The 21151-nt window shown below is 33.5% G+C and overlaps 2 protein-coding genes across 4 annotated transcripts; both read left to right on the top strand.

The window, feature by feature from the left end:
- The first annotated feature begins 962 nt into the window (after nt 1-962).
- LOC120083035 (probable LRR receptor-like serine/threonine-protein kinase RFK1) lies at nt 963-13861 on the top strand. 3 transcript variants are annotated; one of them, XM_039038529.1, is made up of 25 exons: nt 963-1340; nt 1483-1623; nt 3338-3512; nt 4337-4408; nt 4495-4563; nt 4637-4708; nt 4960-5031; nt 5140-5211; nt 5298-5369; nt 5481-5552; nt 5639-5710; nt 5840-5911; nt 8249-8317; nt 8478-8543; nt 9549-9611; nt 9695-9742; nt 9868-9911; nt 10187-10575; nt 10644-10842; nt 11542-11703; nt 11952-12070; nt 12144-12354; nt 12542-12779; nt 12904-13054; nt 13202-13861. In XM_039038529.1, the coding sequence occupies exons 2-25, from the start codon at nt 1527-1529 to the stop codon at nt 13586-13588; spliced, it is 3063 nt and encodes a 1020-aa protein (XP_038894457.1). In that variant the 5' UTR covers nt 963-1340; nt 1483-1526; the 3' UTR covers nt 13589-13861. The 3 variants fall into 3 exon arrangements, with proteins under 3 accessions (XP_038894457.1, XP_038894458.1, XP_038894459.1); XM_039038530.1 differs by lacking the exon at nt 963-1340 and adding an exon at nt 2255-2347 and having other exon boundaries at nt 1512-1623; XM_039038531.1 differs by lacking the exons at nt 963-1340; nt 1483-1623 and adding an exon at nt 2438-2836.
- Nucleotides 13862-19501: 5640 nt separating this feature from the next.
- Nucleotides 19502-20558, top strand: LOC120083836 (oil body-associated protein 2B-like). Its single transcript, XM_039039726.1, has 3 exons — nt 19502-19806; nt 19918-20115; nt 20216-20558. The coding sequence occupies exons 1-3, from the start codon at nt 19521-19523 to the stop codon at nt 20458-20460; spliced, it is 729 nt and encodes a 242-aa protein (XP_038895654.1). The 5' UTR covers nt 19502-19520; the 3' UTR covers nt 20461-20558.
- Nucleotides 20559-21151: the final 593 nt, after the last annotated feature.

The following is a 21151-nucleotide window of genomic DNA, read 5'->3' as shown; positions in this document are numbered from 1 at the left end:
CCTAACAAACAATGGACAAGTATCAGCATTATACATGTTACCAAATAAAACGAATTTGATTGTCAGCATTATACAGGTTACCAAACAATGGACAAGAAGTTCATTTTCTCCATGAAGCCAGGTCTATGAAAATCTATCTTAAAGGAGATTTTTCGTTATAAACAAAGAACGGAGGAGGGAATAGGAAAAAATGTCTCTGTAAGCTAATTGGTTATTACTGGTGTTCTTATTTTATGTTATTTTTATAATCACATAAATATTATATTTAAATTTTCAAGTCTATTGTTCAACCTAGATAATTGATATGTAAATATAATTTGATGGATAATTAGTTTGTTCCATAGGAAAATTTATGCAATTTTTTCCAAATTAAAATTCTTCGAGTATAATCAATCATCTAAATAATATTTTTTTCTTTTTGTGAACCAACTATTCAATTAAAAATTTTCAACAAAATTTAGTTAATTTAGTTACATTTAAAAAAAAAAACTAAACAAGGATAATAATATAGAAGAAGAATGAAATAGAGCGCGAAAAGGGGATAAGGAAGCTATCTCGAATGTGAGAATATTTCTAATTAGATTATTGAACTTCGTTAATTCAAGTATCCTAAAATAGACGTGTTTTCTAAACTAATTTAATTGCACAAACATTTCCCTTGTGCTTTAAATATGAAAATTTGTTCTTATTCAAAAGAAAACAAGAGTAAAGAAAAATGATTCTATCTAGTACAAACGAGGTAAGAATAAGATGATTCAAATCATCCAGTCAAATTGCAAAAGGGACAATAAGGTAATAATATCTATAGTTTATTTATACCGCCACGATGAACATTTTGAAGAAGGCTTGTCTAATATAATAAGCAAAGAGCCTCTTTAAGGAATATAAAATCAAATTAAAGCCAAGGATTTAGAGTTTTTTCTTAGTGGGATTAGCTTGGCTCCAATATTCTAATCATATCACTGTTACTAAAAAGTTTCTATTTTCACATGGGTACCGGTTTTCGCTTCCAAACATTTCTACTTGCTTTTGATTTCTTAAATGCAAACAAATATGACTTAAATCAGCGAACCATCAGGAATTTTCCTTGAAGCCTGATTTTTCTTGTCAGCTTCAGTCAAATATCTTATTTGGGTTTTTGGGGTTGGTTGTTTATAGCCCATTTCAGCTGCCTGGATTATGACTGTTTGAAGAGATTAGCAATCTGAAATGAAAAAGCAGAGAGACCCACATCCCCAATAGTTCTGAAGCACTTTTGGGTGATTTTTGTTCAATCTCGTTATTAGGGAGGAGAAAAAGAGTTTCATTCCAGACCCACATCTTTAGAAATTTCAAACCAGGTAATTTTGAACGGGTAATGTGAACTGATTGGATAATTAATTTGTTTGTATCGGTGTTAGATTGTTATTTGTTCATTGTTACTGATACTGTTGCTTGTCATTTCTGGTTTTTGGCTATGTGCTTACTACTTTGAGCTTTCAGTCCATGGTAGCTTGAACTTAATCTCTTGAAGAAACAGTTCGTTGATGATGGTGGCCAAGAGCTTCTTCGTTTTCGTTGTTCTTGTGATGGATTGCTTCATGTTCTTCAGATTTGCAGATTCCAAGGTTCCCCAAGAAGAGGGTGTGTTTTCTTTTTTTGTTCCTTCCCGCCCCCCTCTTCCCTTTTGCTAGATATGGTTCCTCCTTCACAACCCCCACAAATAGAAAAGGAGGTGTTCACCTTAAATAAGGAAAACTTTCTTCTGAATTTTCTTAGTTGCCATATACCAAATGGTTTAAGCATCTACTATACTGTTTATTGGAGTTTTGAGCTTCTGCTGTGTCAGAATCTATTAGATATATTTTTTGACTTATTATATTTAATCCAAGGATTGTTTGAAGATTTGCTGACAGCAATTCTCCACACGAGTTTAGGGATTATAAAAACTTTTGCTCTCTAATTTTTACTATTTTTAATCATTTCTTTCAGTCAGTCATAGTATAAAACAATTAGTTTTTGGATTGACGCCCATATGCGCAGCTCAACAGTATGAAAGATTGCAACATCTCTCTGTTCTTTGTTCTCTGAATAGTTCAGAGTGCAGAAAACTAAATTTAAGTAATTAGATTCGTCTTTCGAATAGAAGGCCACCTCTGAAGAATTAGGTTGACATAATATTTCTTTACAAGAAAAAAAGGGGAAAGTTCCCGTAACTTTATTTTGTCTGGTGTTGGATGCTTCATTCAACCTCGAGTTCTTGTATTTCTTACAGTTGAGCTGCCGGTAGGTTTTACTTGAGGGAATGGTGGTTTGAGGATATGCAATAATGATACTGTGCGGGAGCATTGAGGAACAATGTTTGTATGTCAGTAGTTTAAATTTAGCTTATTAATTTCCAAAAGCATCTTCTCCTTGATTTTGCATTGATGTTAGCTGCTAAGAAATGTTCAGTTGGAAGTATTAGTCATTGCTGCAATTTCTAAATTGTTGGAGTTTAGTGACAAAGTTGGCTGGTTTCTTAACAAGCGGGCAATGAGCACTTGCTCAGTAGTGGGTGTCCATTTCCAAGATCATTACACCTCTCAAATGTGGGTGGAATTGTTTCATCTAAAGATAGGAGATGATGCCTGTTAGACTATGGACATTTTTGTGTTGTTTGAAGAAGCACAAACAAGGTGTATTGTTCAACATTCACTGCTCACTTCTCTAGGAGGCTTGCTGTTGTTTAAAGGATGTTTCCTTGCTTCTCGAAGACCGAAATTTCTGGTTTGACAACAAGAAAGGAGATTGAGGGCTTGGATCAAGTGGGGTTGTTGACAGATTTAAGTATATATAACCTAAATATGGATATGAGGTACTATGATGGAACCAGTGTCGTTTGAAGGTGTTATCCTTCTTTTTTCTTGGGGACTGTCCATTTTTCATCAATATATGTTCATGGCAAGAAAATAATAGCTCTAGTTTATGCCCAGCCACCCTCACCATCGTCATTGGTAAAGCAAGCACCAATTTGCTTGAAATGATATTTTATCATATACTTCACAATTCACTAATAAATTAGTCCCAAAAATTCCACACTAACTATTGAGACAATTAGATTAAAATATGATTGTTGAACATTCTACATGAGATGTCATAGGTTTATTACATTAACATGAAAGGAACCACAATTTCCTTTTTGTCATAAAAAAAAAAAAAAAAGAAAAAGAACCACAATTTTTTTTCTTATATGGACGAAGTATTACCAAACCATTATACGTTTGAATGTTGCCTGATAAATTATTATTTATGATTGTTTATCACAGTCATATCATAAATAACGTATCTTTAACCTATGCCTTTTAATTTTCTTCAGTGGATGTGCTACAGCAAATTACGAGAACATTAGGTGCAGTTTATTGGAAATTCAACAGTGACTCATGTGCCGTTGAAATGTTTGGGGTGACAGAAAAACCTCCCAGAGGATCTGAGACTATAATTGGTTGTGATTGCAACCCCGAGAACGGCACACTTTGTCACGTCGTAAGGATGTATAAACCTCTTATCTTATTTCTTAATATTGATTGCTGGCTTGACATGCTGTCTGTCTTGTGTAAAATTCTGTTCTCCTTTAATTTCTATAATCAATGACAATATGATAGCTCTGCATATCCAAAATGGAGTTCCTGAAATTTATGTATGTCTCATTGAAATAAATTGCAATATAGTTGAAGTTTAGTTGGATGCTAAGAATCTCCACTGTGTTGATAATTTGGATCATTTTCTTTCTTTCTGATCTGAATGTAAAAGGTTTTCAGAGATAGGAGTTTGATCAGAGGTGGGTGCCATGATTCAAATAGTACTATTGAAGATAATGATTGTTGTCTATCATTGAGAGTTTAATCATGGAAACAAGGGTCTAATTGAATGAATCAATATTGGAAGTATGATAATTCACTATGTAAGGGGACGCCAGTTGCATTTGTACTTATGTTCACTTGTTTTGCACATTTTGTGTATGAAACACCCTAAACATCATCATCATCATGATAAGTTGTGACTTACTCGTAAATTGTGAAGTAAATCATTAACTCTGTTAGCATTATAGCTGTCTCTTATACACATCTAGATGTGTATAAGAGACAGATGTAAGGGGACGCCAGTTGCATTTGTACTTATGTTCACTTGTTTTGCACATTTTGTGTATGAAACACCCTAAACATCATCATCATCATGATAAGTTGTGACTTACTCGTAAATTGTGAAGTAAATCATTAACTCTGTTAGCATTATAGTGTTAATCGAATTCTTTTCCTACCAACACTTGTCTTTTTCTTAGCTCTCAAATTTTATTTGATTTTTCTTTTCATATCAGAGAATTCAAAAATCACAATCTGCCCGGTGTTCTTCCACCTGAAATAGTCAAACTTCCTTACCTGCAAATAGTGTAAGTGCAGTTTTCTTGTATCTTAAAGTTCTATGTGGACATTTTTCTTTAGAAAAACTCTAAATCATTTTTTTGACTTGGTGTAGTGATTTTGCTTACAACTACCTTCATGGTAATATACCTCAGGAATGGGCTTCAACGCGGCTGACATCAATGTAAAATCTTGTCTTTTTTGTTGTTGATGTCCTGATTTATTCCTCTAATAAACTTCTAGTGAATATCTTGCAGCTCTCTTCTTGTAAATCGGTTATCAGGGGAAATACCAGCGGAATTGGGGAATATTACTAATCTAACTCTACTGTAAGTTGTCATAGTTTATTTATTTTATGTTTCTATTTTCAGGGTGTGGTGTTTTGGTTTTTGATAATATGAAGAGTGCAGTTTTCAATAAAAAGTAACCTGTCATATTATCATCACTTTGACCTCAACAAAATAAAAGCCTATTGTTCAACTCTCTTTCCACTCATTTAATAGCTCTAGAAGATTGAGTTGTGATTTTATTTTTCAACATTGTTTTGCCTATATCTCATTCATATGTTTCATAAAATCAGGAACCTTGAAGCAAACCAATTTACTGGTGCAATACCATCACAACTCGGGAGGTTAAGCAACCTGCAAGACTTGTAAGATGTTATCAACTTTCTTTAACATGCTAATTTTCTTCTATGGTTTGAACTTTTCATTTTGTGGTATGAAGTTGATAATTTATTGATTTAACACTGTATATGCAGGTTGCTATCATCTAATCAATTGACTGGCACAATACCGACAACGTTTGCTGGTTTGAAAAACCTTACAAATTTGTAAGTTTTTATTACATTCACCTTTCTTGAAGTACCTTAATTCCTTCATTCACATTCATCCAAATTACATTCTTTGCATGCTGCAGCCGGATAAATGATAACAACCTAAATGGAACCATACCTGAGTTCATACAGAATTGGATACTACTCAAAAGATTGTAAGCCATTTCTTTCAGAAAATGTTGAAGTTTCCTACATTTTTTGAGAAACAAAACTATGTTAGATTACTTCATCAATTATTAATACCATTTAAACTTGAATTATTGAAGAGAACTTCATGCAAGTGGACTTCAGGGACCAATTCCTGAAAACATATCCCTTTTGAGGAACTTAAAAGAATTGTGAGTAGTACTCATATTTGTTTCTTCATATTTTTTTTCATCCACCCGATCAATAATAAAACTCATAATTTTCTTTGTTAATACAGAAGGATCAGTGATATTAATGGGCCAAAGCAGGATTTTCCTGAGTTGAGAAACATGACGGGCATGGTTAGATTGTATGTCAAATATATATGCTGTCTGAAATTTTTAGAGCAGCATCTCTACATAATCCATTAGAATATATTTTGTTTTGTTTTTTTTTTTTTTTTTTTGGTTTTCTAATTTCATTCAGTTATATCTCTTAGGGTTCTGAGAAATTGTAACATTGCTGGAAAGATTCCTTCATATGTGTGGACGTTACAAGACATGGAAATGCTGTAAGTAGGGCGTGTATGCTCCTGGCATGTTTATGATACTGATACTCAACGTGTTGATAAATTTGTATGGTGTGACATAATAGAACTTTTTGGTGACAAGTTCAGGTTATTTGGTTGTCTGTTTGTTTCTTCAGTGAAGGTTACCTTTTTGTCCGACCTTTCTTTTGTACTTTTTAGCCCTTTAGATTTTCAAAGATAAGCGTTGTACACATGTTTTCTTTACATTGGGAGATTAATAGGGAAGAGATAATAGAATTTTGACAGGACAGACTCAAACAATTTCAGCCATTAACTGGATCTATGTTTATAAAAAAGGTTAAAAATACTTTTGGTTCTTGAAGTTTCATGGAGGTAACAATTTAGTCCAAGAACTTTAGTTTGTAACAATTTTGTCTCCCTTCAATTTTATAACAATTTAAATTTAGTATCAAAACTTTAATATGTAACAATTTAGTCTTTGTACTTCAAAATTTGTAACCATGAAAAATAATGTGAAGATTTAGCGAGATTTCTTACATTTTTTTGTTGGGATAAAATGAACAACTTTCATTGAGAAGAAATGAAAGAATACTAGGGCATACAAAAACAACCCAGCCCACAACACAACCCTACTACAGAAAGGGCTTCCAACTAAGTAAAATGTGTCCTAAAGAATAATTATAAAAAAGCTTCAATATTGAAGCCCATGAAACATGAAACTTCACAAGGGATCAAAACTTATTAGGGTCCCTTTCCCTACTCCTAAACACTCTATTGTTCCTTTCCCGCAAAATATCCCACACAACAGCATACACTAACAAACCACAAAAAACGACCTTTCTCTTTGAAAAGCAGATGGAGGAGGAACTTCCCAATCGTCGTATAAATATCCCTCTGGCCAGCTATTTGCATCTCAAACTCCAGCAGGAAATAACTCCACCCACATCTCGCGTATGAACAACCCCACAGAATATGATCCAAGTCTTCGCCTTTCGACACATAGCACGGCAAAAAGGACTCATTAACAAAGTCCTCTTCCTAACAAGCCTATCCATAGTGTTCACTCGGCCCAGCAACACTTGCCAGGTAAGGAATTTAACTTTCTTAGCGATCTTAATTCTCCAAACCACATCAAAGACCGACTCTCTAGCAGGGGTGGGATTCAATAAACCAACTAAAGATTTGTAAGAGAAGCCTTCCAAAGGGTCGAGGCTCCAAACACAACCATCCCTTCTCCCCTCCCTAACACAAGACAGAAGAGAGGTCATCTCCATGAACTGTTTAGGAACCAAATGTGCTTATAAATTCCAAAGCCTAAAGCCTTGTTTGATAAACATTTAGCTTTTTGGTTTTTTCCCTTCTTCATTTATTTTTATTTGTTTAAATTAAGCTTATAAATTGTTGAAAAATAGGATTATTGACCTAGGGGCATTTATTTAATTTTGTAGGCCCCTAGGGTTTCCTACCGTCTATTTATATGTCCTGTTCCTCTATATTTAGTGTATCTAAAAATAATAAGAAAAAGACTATATCGTGGTTTTTTCTTCCTATTCTAGGGTTTTCCATGTAAATTGTGTATTGTTTCTCTTTCCCTTTTTCATCATAAACACTACTACCACCCATGAATTTCTTTATTTTGTTATCCACTTTTTAAAATTGTTTTCAAAATTCAAACCTAGTTTTGAAAATTTTGAAAAGTAGTTAAGAAATTGTTTTTATTTTTTGGAATTTGACTACAAATTGAAATGTTGTCTTAAGAAAAATGAAAAATCATTGTTAACAAATGGTAAGAAAATAAGAACAATTTTCAAAAACCCAAAACCAAATGGTTATTAAATGGGACCTAAGTCGTCATACAATAGAACCTTACACATATTTTGATAAATTCTTTACAGTAGGGTGAATTGTTACAAATTTTAAAATATAAGGACTAAACTATTATATACAAAATTGGAAGCGCAAGGACCCAAAATTGTTACAAACTAAAAACAAAGACTAAATTGTTACTTTCATAGTTTCATAAAAGTTTAGGGACCAAAAGTGTTTTTTAACCTTATAAAAGATTACGTCATATATGACGGACCTTTATTTTTGTCAAATAATAGTTGGATTATTGTTTTACTTTCCTTCTCTTGGAGTGTATATTATTACAAATCTGGACCTTGCTAACAGACCAATATTGGACCAAATGATAAGCACATTGCTGAGGAAAAAAATGACCAACTATTGAATTTTTATATCTAGTTTTCTGATTTTATGATCTTGCTACAAATATTGAGGTTTTGATTTTATTTTGCTGTAGTCTTTTATGTATCTTAAAGATTCAATTTGGTTGTTTTTTTCCCTAATGACTGATAGGGACGTCAGCTTTAACCATTTGACTGGGGAAATTCCCGAGGATATAAACATGGAGCGCATTAGATTTCTGTAAGTAGACGAGTCTCCATTTTGAAAATTTTTCCAGTTTCATTGTGGTATAGATAGGCAGGTCGCAAGCAAAAATTAATTTTGAAATTCTCATAAAATTGCTTGTATTATATATAGGTTTCCTGATCAATTATTTTATTTTATTTCTTCCTTTTATTAGCTTCTTAACTGGCAATATGCTGAGTGGTAACCTACCAGAGTCAATCTTGAAGGATGGTACTAATGTGTAAGCTTCTTAATTATCTTGTTTTAATCCTTTATTCTTTTCCCCTTTCTCCTAACGCATTTTTAATCTATCAAGTTTATTTTCTTTGTGACTCCTCGTTTTACTGTCTGTTATTGTGGAGTGTTATCAATCATTAGATATTTGGAGGCCATGTAGGCGAACGATAGTGTAACCGGCTTTGGCAAACCCTTATTTTGATTTGTAATTTTGCATTATCGATGGTACTTTTTTTATTTATTCAACCACCAATGTCAAGAAACACTTCAACTGGTGTTGGTTTGCTTATTTTTGTCCTTTATAATAGTGTCAAAAACTTCTCCTATCTAATTAGTTTAGAGCCTTCAATGTTTGTAGTTAAGATAGTTTGTCAGTATCTGTCTAATAAAGTGGAGAATTAATGCATAAGCATTAGTTGACAGGCAAGCAACAGTCCACTTCAGGCATGGATTTAGTTAGGCAAAAGTCAACACGTTAAGAATGCTGTCACTGCCAAAAACCATCTGTGTGGGGTTGGAGGTCTGAATAGAAAAGCATTGTGATTACAAATGCAAATTACATAGACGCAAAACGGGTTTGTGAACTAACAAAAAGAATCACAAGTTTTGACTGAAAATTAGGTGTATTAACCGGGTCTGTAAATTATAACCTCACTAATAGAGGCTTGCAGAAGCTTTATTTTTCAGAATGATTATATCTGTTGATAAACTTAAGGATGCACAAAAGGAAAAAATAATGGATATTTCAACACGACCTACTGGAGCCGATTATCCTTTTTCTTTCATTTTTGGCCTCTGATTGACTTGTTCTTGGTTTTTTATTTATTTTGACTTTCCGGATATTTGGGTGTCTGTTATTGGTAGTTTAGCTGATGGCATGAAAATATGTGAACTTGGATTTGAGAATTATAGCATTATTATATCTTTTAATATACTCCAAAATAACATCAGCCAAAAGATAACATTGCCTATTTCGTTCTAACTGGTATGATAATCTGCTCTGATGCAGCGATCTTTCATACAATAACTTGACATGGCAAGGCCCTGAGCACCATGCTTGTAGAAAGAACTTGTAAGATACTTCTGAAAATTATTCTTTGAGATATTTTCCAGTGTAATACAGAAAAAAGTTTGATCTTACCCATATTGTGACAGGAATATGAATCTGAACTTGTTTCGAAGTTCTTCCACCAGCAACACCTTGTGAGTTACTCTATTTTTATCCTTTTAAATGAAGTTCTCTTGCAGACTACATGATCTTTAGAGTAAAAGAAGAATTCTTACCACATATATATGTTGTTTTGTGCTGATATCTGATGTCATTGCAGACAAGAAAGTCTCCCCTGCTTAATGGATTCCATCTGTTCAAAATGTAAGTGATGACTTTTTTATTATCAGAAAAAGGGAAAAGGGAATGTGATACATGCTATTTCCTAGTTTCAGCATTAAGAAGCTGAATGGTAATTCCTTCATATTTATATTGCAGAGAACCTTACTAGTGGCTTTAGGTTCTACTGCAGTTACTTTATCAGCTAGAAAACCGTCACAACAATTTAAAATGAAGAAGAAAGGAATATACAGTTTAGAATGAACAGAAAATGAATATTCTTTTGATCTTGTAATTTTCTATGCTTTTTCTAATGACAGATTCAAAATGTTGGTTCGTCAATTCCGGTGGGAATGGCTTAACTATGGATGTAAACAACAGAAACGTTCTCTACAACGGGGATGCAGATGTTGAAGGTGGCACAGCAAAATTCTACATTGATCGTGATAGCCACTGGGGATTGAGTAGTACTGGAGATTTCATGGATGATTTTGATTACCAAAATACACGCTACACTTTATCCCTGCCTTCATCAAATTTGTCCGAGCTCTATTCAACAGCGCGTCGTAGTCCAATTACGCTCACTTATTTCCATCATTGCTTGGATAATGGAAACTACTCAGTGAAGCTTCATTTTGCCGAGTTACAATTTACAGATGATGAGACATATACAAGTCTTGGAAGGCGGAAATTTGATATCTACATCCAGGTTTTTGTCATGATAATTAAAAACAATATTAGAATTGGCAGATCATCTCAAAATTGTACTTTATACAGGATAGGCTGGTATTGGAGAATTTTGATATCGAAGAGAAGGCGGGAGGAGCTCGAAAATCAACCGAAATGCAGTTTAATAACATTAGTGTAATTAATCATGTCCTGGAGATTCGATTCTATTGGGCTGGAAAAGGGACAACTAGGATTCCTGAAAGAGGAGTTTATGGTCCACTTATATCAGCTATTTCTGTTTATTCTGGTCAGTTCTTTATAGATCTCTTTTCTTTAATAACATCTTTAAAATGTAACCTATTAGAGGAGAATTTTTTAAGATTGCTCTACGAATTGTACTGCCAAATGTTTATCTTTTATCTTCCTCCTTTGGACATTATAGGAACTTAATATTTTTCATCTTTCACTTGGTATTTCTGATGAGAATAAGTTCTATCTAATTCAATCATAAAAGAATTAAATTATCAATGAAGGACATAAATCCAATATTTGTAGGGCATGTATCGAACAGTTTTAAGTATGATAAACATGCTTTGAACCCTCGTGAAAATTTTGAGAATAAAAGCATGAGTATTATTCACTTATTACATCATTTATTACTTTTTTTTTCTTTTTTTTGCTAAGACGCTATATCGTTTGGAAAATTGACAAGTTGGTTTGGAATCTTTGTGTCCGTCTTGAATATCTTGGCTAGCACCATAAATTAATAATGACATATATTTAAATAACTTATATTATAAGTGTGTCCATTCACCATATTTGCTCATGTCGTGTTCATGCCTATCATTGTCTCGTATCTGTGTACTTCTCAGGAATTTTATATTCATTTTAGAATTTATATTTATCTGCTTCTCTTTCAGTTTAGACGATTTGCAACATATTGTAGTTTTCGGTTAGACTCAAATTGATTTCTTGAGAATGAAAGTGTATCTTATCCTTTGAACAGATCTTAAATATTGCTCAATCCATAAAAGTGGTAAAAAGAAAATTGTAGCAATCGCGGTTGGTGTTGTGGTTGGATTATTAAGCCTTGCTACAGTCATCATAGTGGGACTTCTTTGGTGGAAAGGCACTCTTAGAGCAATCAGGCGGAGTAAAGGTGGTACAGGTGCGTTCGGGGTGCACATTATTACGTTGAAGGACTTTTATCAGCTATAATTTCTATTTTCAATAAGAAAAAAGAATAAATTATGTGCTGCCCTGATTAAGAATCATGATATTCGAGGCTTGATTCTCATTTACTGTAAGATTTTTAGGAAAAGCTAACATAAATTTACCTCTTTTGGAAATTTATGGAACTTCTGCCATGATAACATCTAAAAGTAATACCATATTTCATCTGTACACCATGAACAGATCTTGCAGGAATAGAAGTGCAAACTGGAATTTTTACCTTGAAACAAATAAAAGCTGCCACCAATTATTTTGATTCTTGTAATAAAATTGGAGAAGGTGGTTTTGGCCCTGTTTATAAGGTACTACTTCTCTCAAATAAATTATCGTCTAATTATGCTGAAGGGAATGTGCTTATAAAAGATTGATTTGCAGGGTCAATTGGTTGATGGTACTATTGTAGCAATCAAGCAGCTCTCATCCAAATCAAAGCAGGGAAATCGCGAATTTCTCAATGAGATAGGAATGATCTCTTGTTTGCAACACCCGAATCTAGTCAAGCTCCATGGATGCTGTATTGAAGGGGATCAATTGTTGTTGGTGTATGAATATTTGGAAAACAATAGTCTTGCCCGAGCACTATTTGGTTAGTTTGATTTCATATACTCACACAACGCTATAACAGAAGTATACTTAATCATCTGGTCTAGTTGGTCGTTTTGCTAGATTTGATCTTCTCTCTTTCTGTCATTTACATGCTATAGCTTCCTTTTATTTTCTTTTGCATTTTAGGCTATGCCATTCCTACCGTTACTTTTTTTTTTTCTTTGTAGGTCCAGATCATAGTCGGCTCAATCTAGTTTGGCCAACCAGGCTTAGAATCTGTATTGGTATAGCAAAAGGCTTAGCATATCTCCATGAGGAATCGAGCCTCAAAATTGTTCACAGAGACATCAAAGCGACTAATGTACTACTGGATGGTGAACTGAATCCTAAAATATCTGATTTTGGTTTGGCTAAGCTTGACGATGAGGAGAAGACTCATATCACCACCAGAGTGGCCGGGACCATGTATGTTGCAATTCTTTCACTTAATCAAATCCTGACATCTTCTATGCTTTGGAATTAGATCATCTGTGATAATCACACTTTATGTCGAATTAAACGTTATTAATAATCAGTCTCTCTGTGGCAGAGGATATATGGCCCCAGAATATGCACTTTGGGGTTATCTTACCTACAAAGCAGATGTCTATAGTTTTGGGGTTGTGGCCTTGGAAATTATTAGTGGAAGAAGCAACAATGATTATGTACCAAGTGAAACTTGTGTTTGCCTTCTAGACTGGGTAACACTGCTTTTCTTGTCCCTTTTTTTCTGGTCTTACCTCAAAATTGTCAATATTTTTCTTATTGAAGCTATATTTCAGTGTAAGCCTTTCAAAACTGCATCTATTTCTTCTGAACAAATGAAACAAAAAACACTCACATTGCAGGCCTGTCACTTGCAACAATCTGGGAACCTCATGGAGATGGTAGATGAGAAGTTGAGGTCAGAAATCAACCGGAAAGAAGCGGAAAATATGGTTAAAATAGCCCTTCTCTGCACCAATGCTTCACCATCAGTAAGGCCTGTGATGTCGGAAGTGGTGAACATGCTCGAAGGACGAATGGCAATTCCAGACCTGATCCCGGAACCGAGTTGTTACAATGAAGATCTGAGGTTCAAGGCAATGAGAGATATGCGTAAACAGCAACAACAGAGCCAAAGCCTGAGTGAAAGCCAGACCCAAAATTCCACAATGCAAACATTTGAGTCTTCCTCTACTTCTGGAAATGAGTTCTATGACATCAACCCAGAGCCAAGATCATCAACAACTTGAATGACATAATCTTCCAATCAATCAGTAAGCACGTATCTTTCTATGCCTTTTGACTTTCTGAGTAAGAACATTGTTCATGTGCCTGAGAGATGAGATAAACTCCGTGATTGATCACCCGGCTATATTCAGATGAGTTGTGAAAAAAGGAAAGTTCTTAATTCTTTCTCATCCTTGATTTTGTACAGTTACTATGATATGTTTAATCTATCAAAGGTGATTGCCAATAAGAGTCTAGTTCAACTGGCATAGTGTTGAGCTTGATTTTTCCCCCAATACCTTTATTGTAAAAAGATGGCCAAAGTAATTATAACTCAATAATAACTGACGGGTACTTTTTGTCTCGAGGCTGATAGTTCAAATTCCCTACGCTCACTTATACTTAAAAAAAGAAAAAGAAAAAAAAGAGACGTACTTCTCAACCATTAATCAAATCAATGAAATCTTGATCGATCTCAAACACAACTCCGTTAAAATAATAATTATAATCTTTGATACTAATAATAATATTGAAATCAGCCAACAAGAGCGTAACTCAACTTGCATACTGTTGATATTATCAACCTTGTGGTTTGAGGTTCGATACTCCCACCCTGCACCTTAATTACAATATCTTTTAAAAAATATATATATATATATATATAAATCAAATCAAAATAATAGTTATAATTATAAATAGCTATAAGCATAGCCCAATTGATATAAATTTATATTATCAACTTCAAAATATGAGATTCAAAAATTTTTTATTTTTGAAAATTAAGGTTTTGGACACTACTTTCACCTCAAAATTTCTTCTTTTGTTATATCATTGGTTTAAAAAATCAAGCCAAATTTTGAGAACTAAAACAAGTAGCTTTCAAAAAGTCGTTTTTGTTTTTGGAATTTGTCTAAGAATTCATCTATTGTACTTAATAAAAATGCAAATTATGATAAGAAATGTAGATGATATAGACTTAATTTTTAAAAACAAAAACAAAAATTAAACGGTTACCAAATGGAGTCTTAATCTTTCCAAAAATTTAAAAATAAAAATCAATAAAATTCATTTGGATAATTGGTAAATTGATTTGGAAATTAGAAATTTAGCTAAAGATTTAAAAAAAAGTACATAAGATTTTGATATAATATTTGGTAAATATAATCGAATTTGGAGAAAATTTGAAAATATATAAGTATAAGATTTAGAAATATCACATAATATCTTGAAAAAATTAGTAGAATCTAGGTATAATCTCTCTAGGAGAGAGGCCCAAAAAGTTCAAAACAATTGGTAAATTAGAGAAGTTAGAAAAAAATTATTATTTTTTTAACTAAATTCGATAGTCGGTGAGAAAAACTATTGAAATAAGAAACTAGTAGAATCTAGGTGTAATCTCTCTATCGAGAAAGGCCCAAAAAGTCCAAACAATCATAAATTAAAAAAAAAAAAACTAATTTTTTGAACTATATTTCGATAGTCGATGAGAAAACGAGTTTTCAAAAAAGATGTTAATTTTATAAGATTAAAAATTAAAGTTGTTATTTCGGACTATTTTCCCCACTTATTTCATATAAAAAAAAAAACAAAAAGAAAAGAAAAAGAAAAACAACTACTCAAAAGCATGTGTTTATATGTCGAAAAAAAAAACTCTACATGGTTATTCTCTAAGTAAACGTACTTTGCTATATATTAAAAAAAAGTATTGCATTTATGATATGAGTATTTTTAAAATAAGATGCTCTATAAACTTAATTTTGACCAAATAAACACACATTTTAAACTTCTTACAATATGTTAATACCATTCCAATTCTAATTGTTCTTAATTTGGGTTATTTATTTACATCATTCCAATTCTAATTCCTTGATAATAAAATTAAAGATAAAAACTTATTTCTAATTTTCAACATTGTCTTATAAATTTATGAACTCTATATTGTCTAGTAAGCCTCTATTAAATTCAAATTCAAAACTTATATATAATGAAACTTTTAATTCTTAACGTTGTGTTTAGTAAATAAAAATATATATATATATATATTTTTCTAAACTCAAATTTGATAAGAGTAATATATAAACATAATAAAGTTTATTTAACGAGAAACAAAATTGTGGGACCTTTAATATTAATATTGTTGTTTTCAAAATTTATTAAAGAAATATTGTTGTTTTGAAACTTATTAGAGAAATATTGTTGTTTTGGGATTTCGAGGCTAGAAGTCGAGGGTTGAGGATTCAACTAATGTAGAGGTCGAACATTGAGAACTCGACAAACAGAGAAAAACATGGAAATAATACGTAAATTAGGGTTATCGAGGGTTGAAGTTTCGACATACATAAGTCGAAACTTTAACCCTCGACAAGTAAAGGGAAATCTCGCTAATTTTGTGATGAGGATCTCGCTTTAGAAGGGAATCTCGAAGGGAATCTCGCTAATTTTGTATATTAGGTTGTCGAAGGTTGAAGTTCTGGCATACATAAGTCGAAACTTCAACCCTTGACAAGGAAGATAAGTGGGTGAAGCAGATTGTAAGAGAGAGCGAGATTGTAGGAGAGAGCGAGATTGAAAGCGAGATTGTAGGAGAAAGCGAGATAGAAAACGAGATTGTAAGATAGAGCGAGATTGTAGGAGAGCGCGAGATTGAGAGAGCGAAATTGTAGGAGAGAGCGATATTGAAAGCGAGATTGTAGGAGAGAGCGAGATTGTGAGCGAGAGCGAGATTGAGTCTGTCACATGGATTAAACAGCCAACCAGTCAGCTGATGTGGTCTGCCACATGGAAATCGTCTTCACTTTATTTACTTTCCATAAGTCTGAAAAAGTGCATATATATCACCAAGCTACCCCTGCTCTGATTCCTCTGCACGATTCCCTGCATGCATTGATGTTATCTGATTCCCCTGCTCCGATTCCATGCATTCATTGACGCATTCATGCCCCTCTGCCATAGCCTTAATGCCTTTTCAACCACCCTAAACCCGTGGGTCGAGTGTTCAACACTTGACCTACATCCTTTTAAACCACCATCCTCTTCATTTTTCCTCAATCACTCCCTCGATAATTTTTGAAGACTCACTGCCCTTGATTTTGCTCACTTCTCTTCCCTTGATTTACTCACTGCCCCTTCATAGCTCACTGCCCCCTCACTACCTTTGAAAATAAGTCTTCGAAATCATCTTCCTCTCCTCCCATTTTCATTTCCATTTCTCTTCTTGTATTTCGTTTAATACAAATTATTCTCACACAACTATACTGGTTCATTACTCTACTAAATTTTTATTTTTTAAGAATAATTATAAAATTTATTTTTGTTCTTATATTATTTATTTTTTTTTTTTTATAGATTCTAGTTTTTTTTTTTTAATTTTTTGTAATTGTTGTCAGATAACAAATAACAGAAAAAAGGGCGAACGTTGTCACTTTGAAGGAAAAAAGAGAACTACCGTTGAACCTGTGAGTTGAACTTATGATATTTGAAAAGTTTAGTTTATTCTTATGATATTTGATTTATTTAGTATTAACTTTAATGTTTATAGTGTTAAAATATTTAGTTTATTGTTATGTTTAAGAAGTTGCTAAAATAGGAATTCACAGAAATCGTCCGGGAGTACATCACTCGTCCGGGAGTAGCTGTGGGTCATCTGGTAAATGAATGAATATTATCTAATTTTTTTAATTTAAATTTATTTTAAATATTGTCTAATTGTTTTATAATTCACAGAGATCGAACAACAGTAAACTTCATGAGGTTGCGAATGATCCGAACCAGGTTCTTGCAATATGTAGTGACAACCAAAGCTATATGGAGGAAATTCATTATATGTACGGTATACCTATTGTTCCTCTACAGCTCCTAGACGTAGAGGACCTGTTCGGGAAGAGGATGAGTTTGCACATAATGTGGAAAAGTTGCCCCCTATGACGCAGACGCAGAGTCATACTGATTATGTTAGTCCGATGATGATGATGCCAGCATTTGGTTTAGAACATTATGACTCAGAGGCTGGTCCTTCGTCTTCATACGTGCATGGACATGATCGGGGTCGTGGAGAGCATAATGAATATTTATATTATGAAGCGCCTGCAGAGGTACCAGAGTAACATTAAGAAGAACCCGAGCAACCTCAAGTTCGAAGTCGACGACGATAACCAGCTCGAAATCGACGACGTCCGCTTTGTGGAACACATTGATTTTTGTAATTATTTTTATATAAATGAGATATTTAATTTATATATTTTTTTATTTTTATGAGTTAATATTTTTTTTTTAATTTATTCCTTTTAGAGTTTAAATAAAATAATAAATATTTTTAGAATTTTTTTTTTATAAAATGGAAAATTAAAAAAAAGAAAAGAAAGAAAGGATTAGAAAGAAGAAGGTGAAATGTGTAATAATTAAAAAGGAAAAAAAAGGAAAAATTTGTCCGGTATTCTCGCTCTTTATCAAAATCTCACTCTCGCTCACGCTCACGCTCTCGTTCACACTCTCTCAAGCTCTCGCTACTCTCGCGGTCTCTCATAATCTCGCTCTCGAATTTGATTAGAAAGTTCAGTGGCAAAAAGAAGATTCATTAGCTCGTTATTTAGTCAGACTTGCTGAGATGACAGAATCGATTTGAAAACAACAATATTTTCCTATAAAAAAAAAGGTTTAGGTCGAATTTTCAACTCTCAACTTATTTAAAACAATAATATTTTTACAAATAGTTTGAAAACAACGATATTTTGCTAAATAGTTTCTAAAAGTACAATATCCTTTTAATTTTCCCCAAAATTGTGTAACTGCTAAAATAAAAGATCGGAAATATAATAATGAGTTTTATATTAAAAAAAAAAAACGAGAACATATTAGATAAAATATCATGAAAATTCAGAAATTCTTAAAATGGCCAAAAACAAACCCTAAACAAAAACCCCAATTTTCATCCCCCGAAAGTCGCAATCCGATCAAGAATATTGGCAACCACCTCTTTGGATTCCCGGAGCCGCCCAATGCTCCGGTTGAGTTTTTCCCTTTTCCCGGCAAGCATGGGAGATTCCTCCAACATCTTCTCGAGCCCAACACCGCCAGGTCCCAACAGTTCATTCACGATCCCCGCTTCAAGTTCCTCGTTGATCAATTTATCGATACTGTATTCAAGATGAAGAGCCATACAATCCATTAGTCTCTTCAGAACGATCTTCCAGTATGATGATTAGGATAAGAAATTCAAGATCAAGAGATTTACCATCTACGTATTATTATTATTACTATTATTTTAAAGGATACTTCTTATTTTCATTGAGATGTTACATGGACAAAATTAAGACATAGGTCCGACACAACTACCTTAGCCACGATCACTAAAGATTGGTTAAGATGACATTTAAACTAGTTATGGTGGATTCAAGGATCCATGTTGCATCGATAGTTAGTGTCATCTTTTTCAAATATGCACTTGTCCACTTCTTAGACCGAAGGTTAGAAGAATTTGGGCTTAGAGACAACATACCATCAAATTATTAAGAAGTTAATTGCAATTAAGTAGTTATTAAGAAGTTAATTGTAATTAACTAATTAGAGGTTTGAATTCCCAAATCATAGTTGTAGCAATTTTTATAGAACATGATAACTTCTTATAATTTTATATTGGATATTTTAAAATTTTTAAATTTTAGAATTATATGAATTAAAACTCTAAATTAATAATCGTATCTATTTAATATTGTACTTTTTAATTGTATCAATATAAAACTTATTTATTTATTTTAAGAATTGTATTTATATGTTATCTACTATACCTGAAATGTTGCACGTGTCATCCTGAGTGGCTACATTTCGTCCAAAGGAAGCCACGTCAGCAAAAATCGCATTGACGTGGCAGTCGGCACCGAATTGCGAATTCTTATGAACAGGTCTTCAAAGTTGAAAAACCAAATTCCCACCTCATTTGTTTCTCCGTTTAGGAAGGAAATGGCGTCGAGCGACGAGCAACCGGCTCCGGTAGCAGCGAAGGCGGAAGCTCCTCAGCCGCCGGGGAAGGCAATGACGGCGATGCAGCAGATGGTGGAGAAAGGAGCTCAAATGCTGCAGTCTCTGAAGCCATTGAAGGAAATGAGTCAACACGTTTGCACTATGGCGTTATACAGCCACGATCTGACTCGCCAAATCCAGACTCACCTTTATATCTCTCGACTCAACCAGGACTTTCTCCAGGCCGCCGTCTACGATTCCGACGACTCCAGTGCCCGTCTCATTGGTTCGTAAGCCTTCATTGGCCATATTTTAGATAGTATAGATTGGAAGTATAAATAAAAATTGAATGCATAAGTAGAGAATTTAAAGTCAAATATGTTTCATTTGACAACAGGAATCGAGTATATTGTTTCGGATCGAATATTCGATGCTTTATCCCCGGAAGAGCAAAGGCTTTGGCACTCTCACGCTCACGAGGTCAAATCGGGTCTTTGGGTTAAACCACGGTTCCCCGAGATTATGGGCAGACCCGAGTTGGATGAGATGGCCAAAACGTACGGCAAATTCTGGTGCACGTGGCAGCTCGATAGAGGTGAGGTACTAGCATATTTAGAGTGAAAAACTAATTATTGAAGCATAGATTATTTAAAATCGAGAAATTAAAACCAAAACCAAAATTGAGAATTAAGTAGGGGACAAGCTTCCATTGGGAGCCCCGGCGCTTATGGTGTCACCCCAGGCGGAGGATCCTGGGAGGGTGAAGGCGGAGCTGGTCGGCCGGAGGGATGAGAAATACAAGATATCGACGAAGGAGATAGCGGAGGGGAGGATTTACGTGGAGGAGACTGACAAGGAAAATTCTGAGGCTGACTATTGGAGAAAGCACCCAGGGAAGGGCTTTGCCATCGACATACATAGCTTAGGCAGTAACAAATAATGTCTCAAGTTCTACCTAAGCTTTAGCCCTTCTGGGTCTTGTGTATGTGTGTGTACGTATGTATATATCCAACTATAAAAATGGAAAATAAACAATAATAGATTTATATATTGTGCTGAATTTGAGCAGCATAACAATAAGAAAGAACGTGGATAACAGAAAATATAATATAATAATACTATATAGTAAAATAAATATATTATAATATATAAATATAGAAAATAAATAAATAATAAAAAGTAGTGAATTTTTTCATTCTTTCATTTTTATTATTGATAGACCATATGTGTCTTTCAAAATCTATCCAATTTCACTATTTATAGGTAATTTAGTAGGTAGACAGTGGATTACATGAACATTAATTGTGTGTAATTTTGAGACACATGGACAATATATGGGATAATGGATAAGTGATACATGGTCAATGGATACTAATAATGGTCATCTACATTATACCTAATTTAATATATTTATAATACTTTCACTTAGATATTCATTATATACCTAATTTAATGTATTTATAATACTCTCGTTTAGATATTCATTATATATGAAATATGTCTCGTTAAAATTTTATTAGGGTTAGATGTTCATTATATATGAAATATGCCTCGTTAAAATCTTCCCGTGTCTTTTCTGGTTGTAATGGAAGCAGATTTTTTTGGTAATCTTATGTCTTTCTGCCCTTTTA

Source organism: Benincasa hispida, chromosome 8, assembly GCF_009727055.1.
Source record: "Benincasa hispida cultivar B227 chromosome 8, ASM972705v1, whole genome shotgun sequence".
Taxonomy (NCBI): domain Eukaryota; kingdom Viridiplantae; phylum Streptophyta; class Magnoliopsida; order Cucurbitales; family Cucurbitaceae; genus Benincasa; species Benincasa hispida.
Note: the sequence above shows the minus strand (reverse complement) of the source record. Positions and strands in the feature narration are given on the sequence as shown.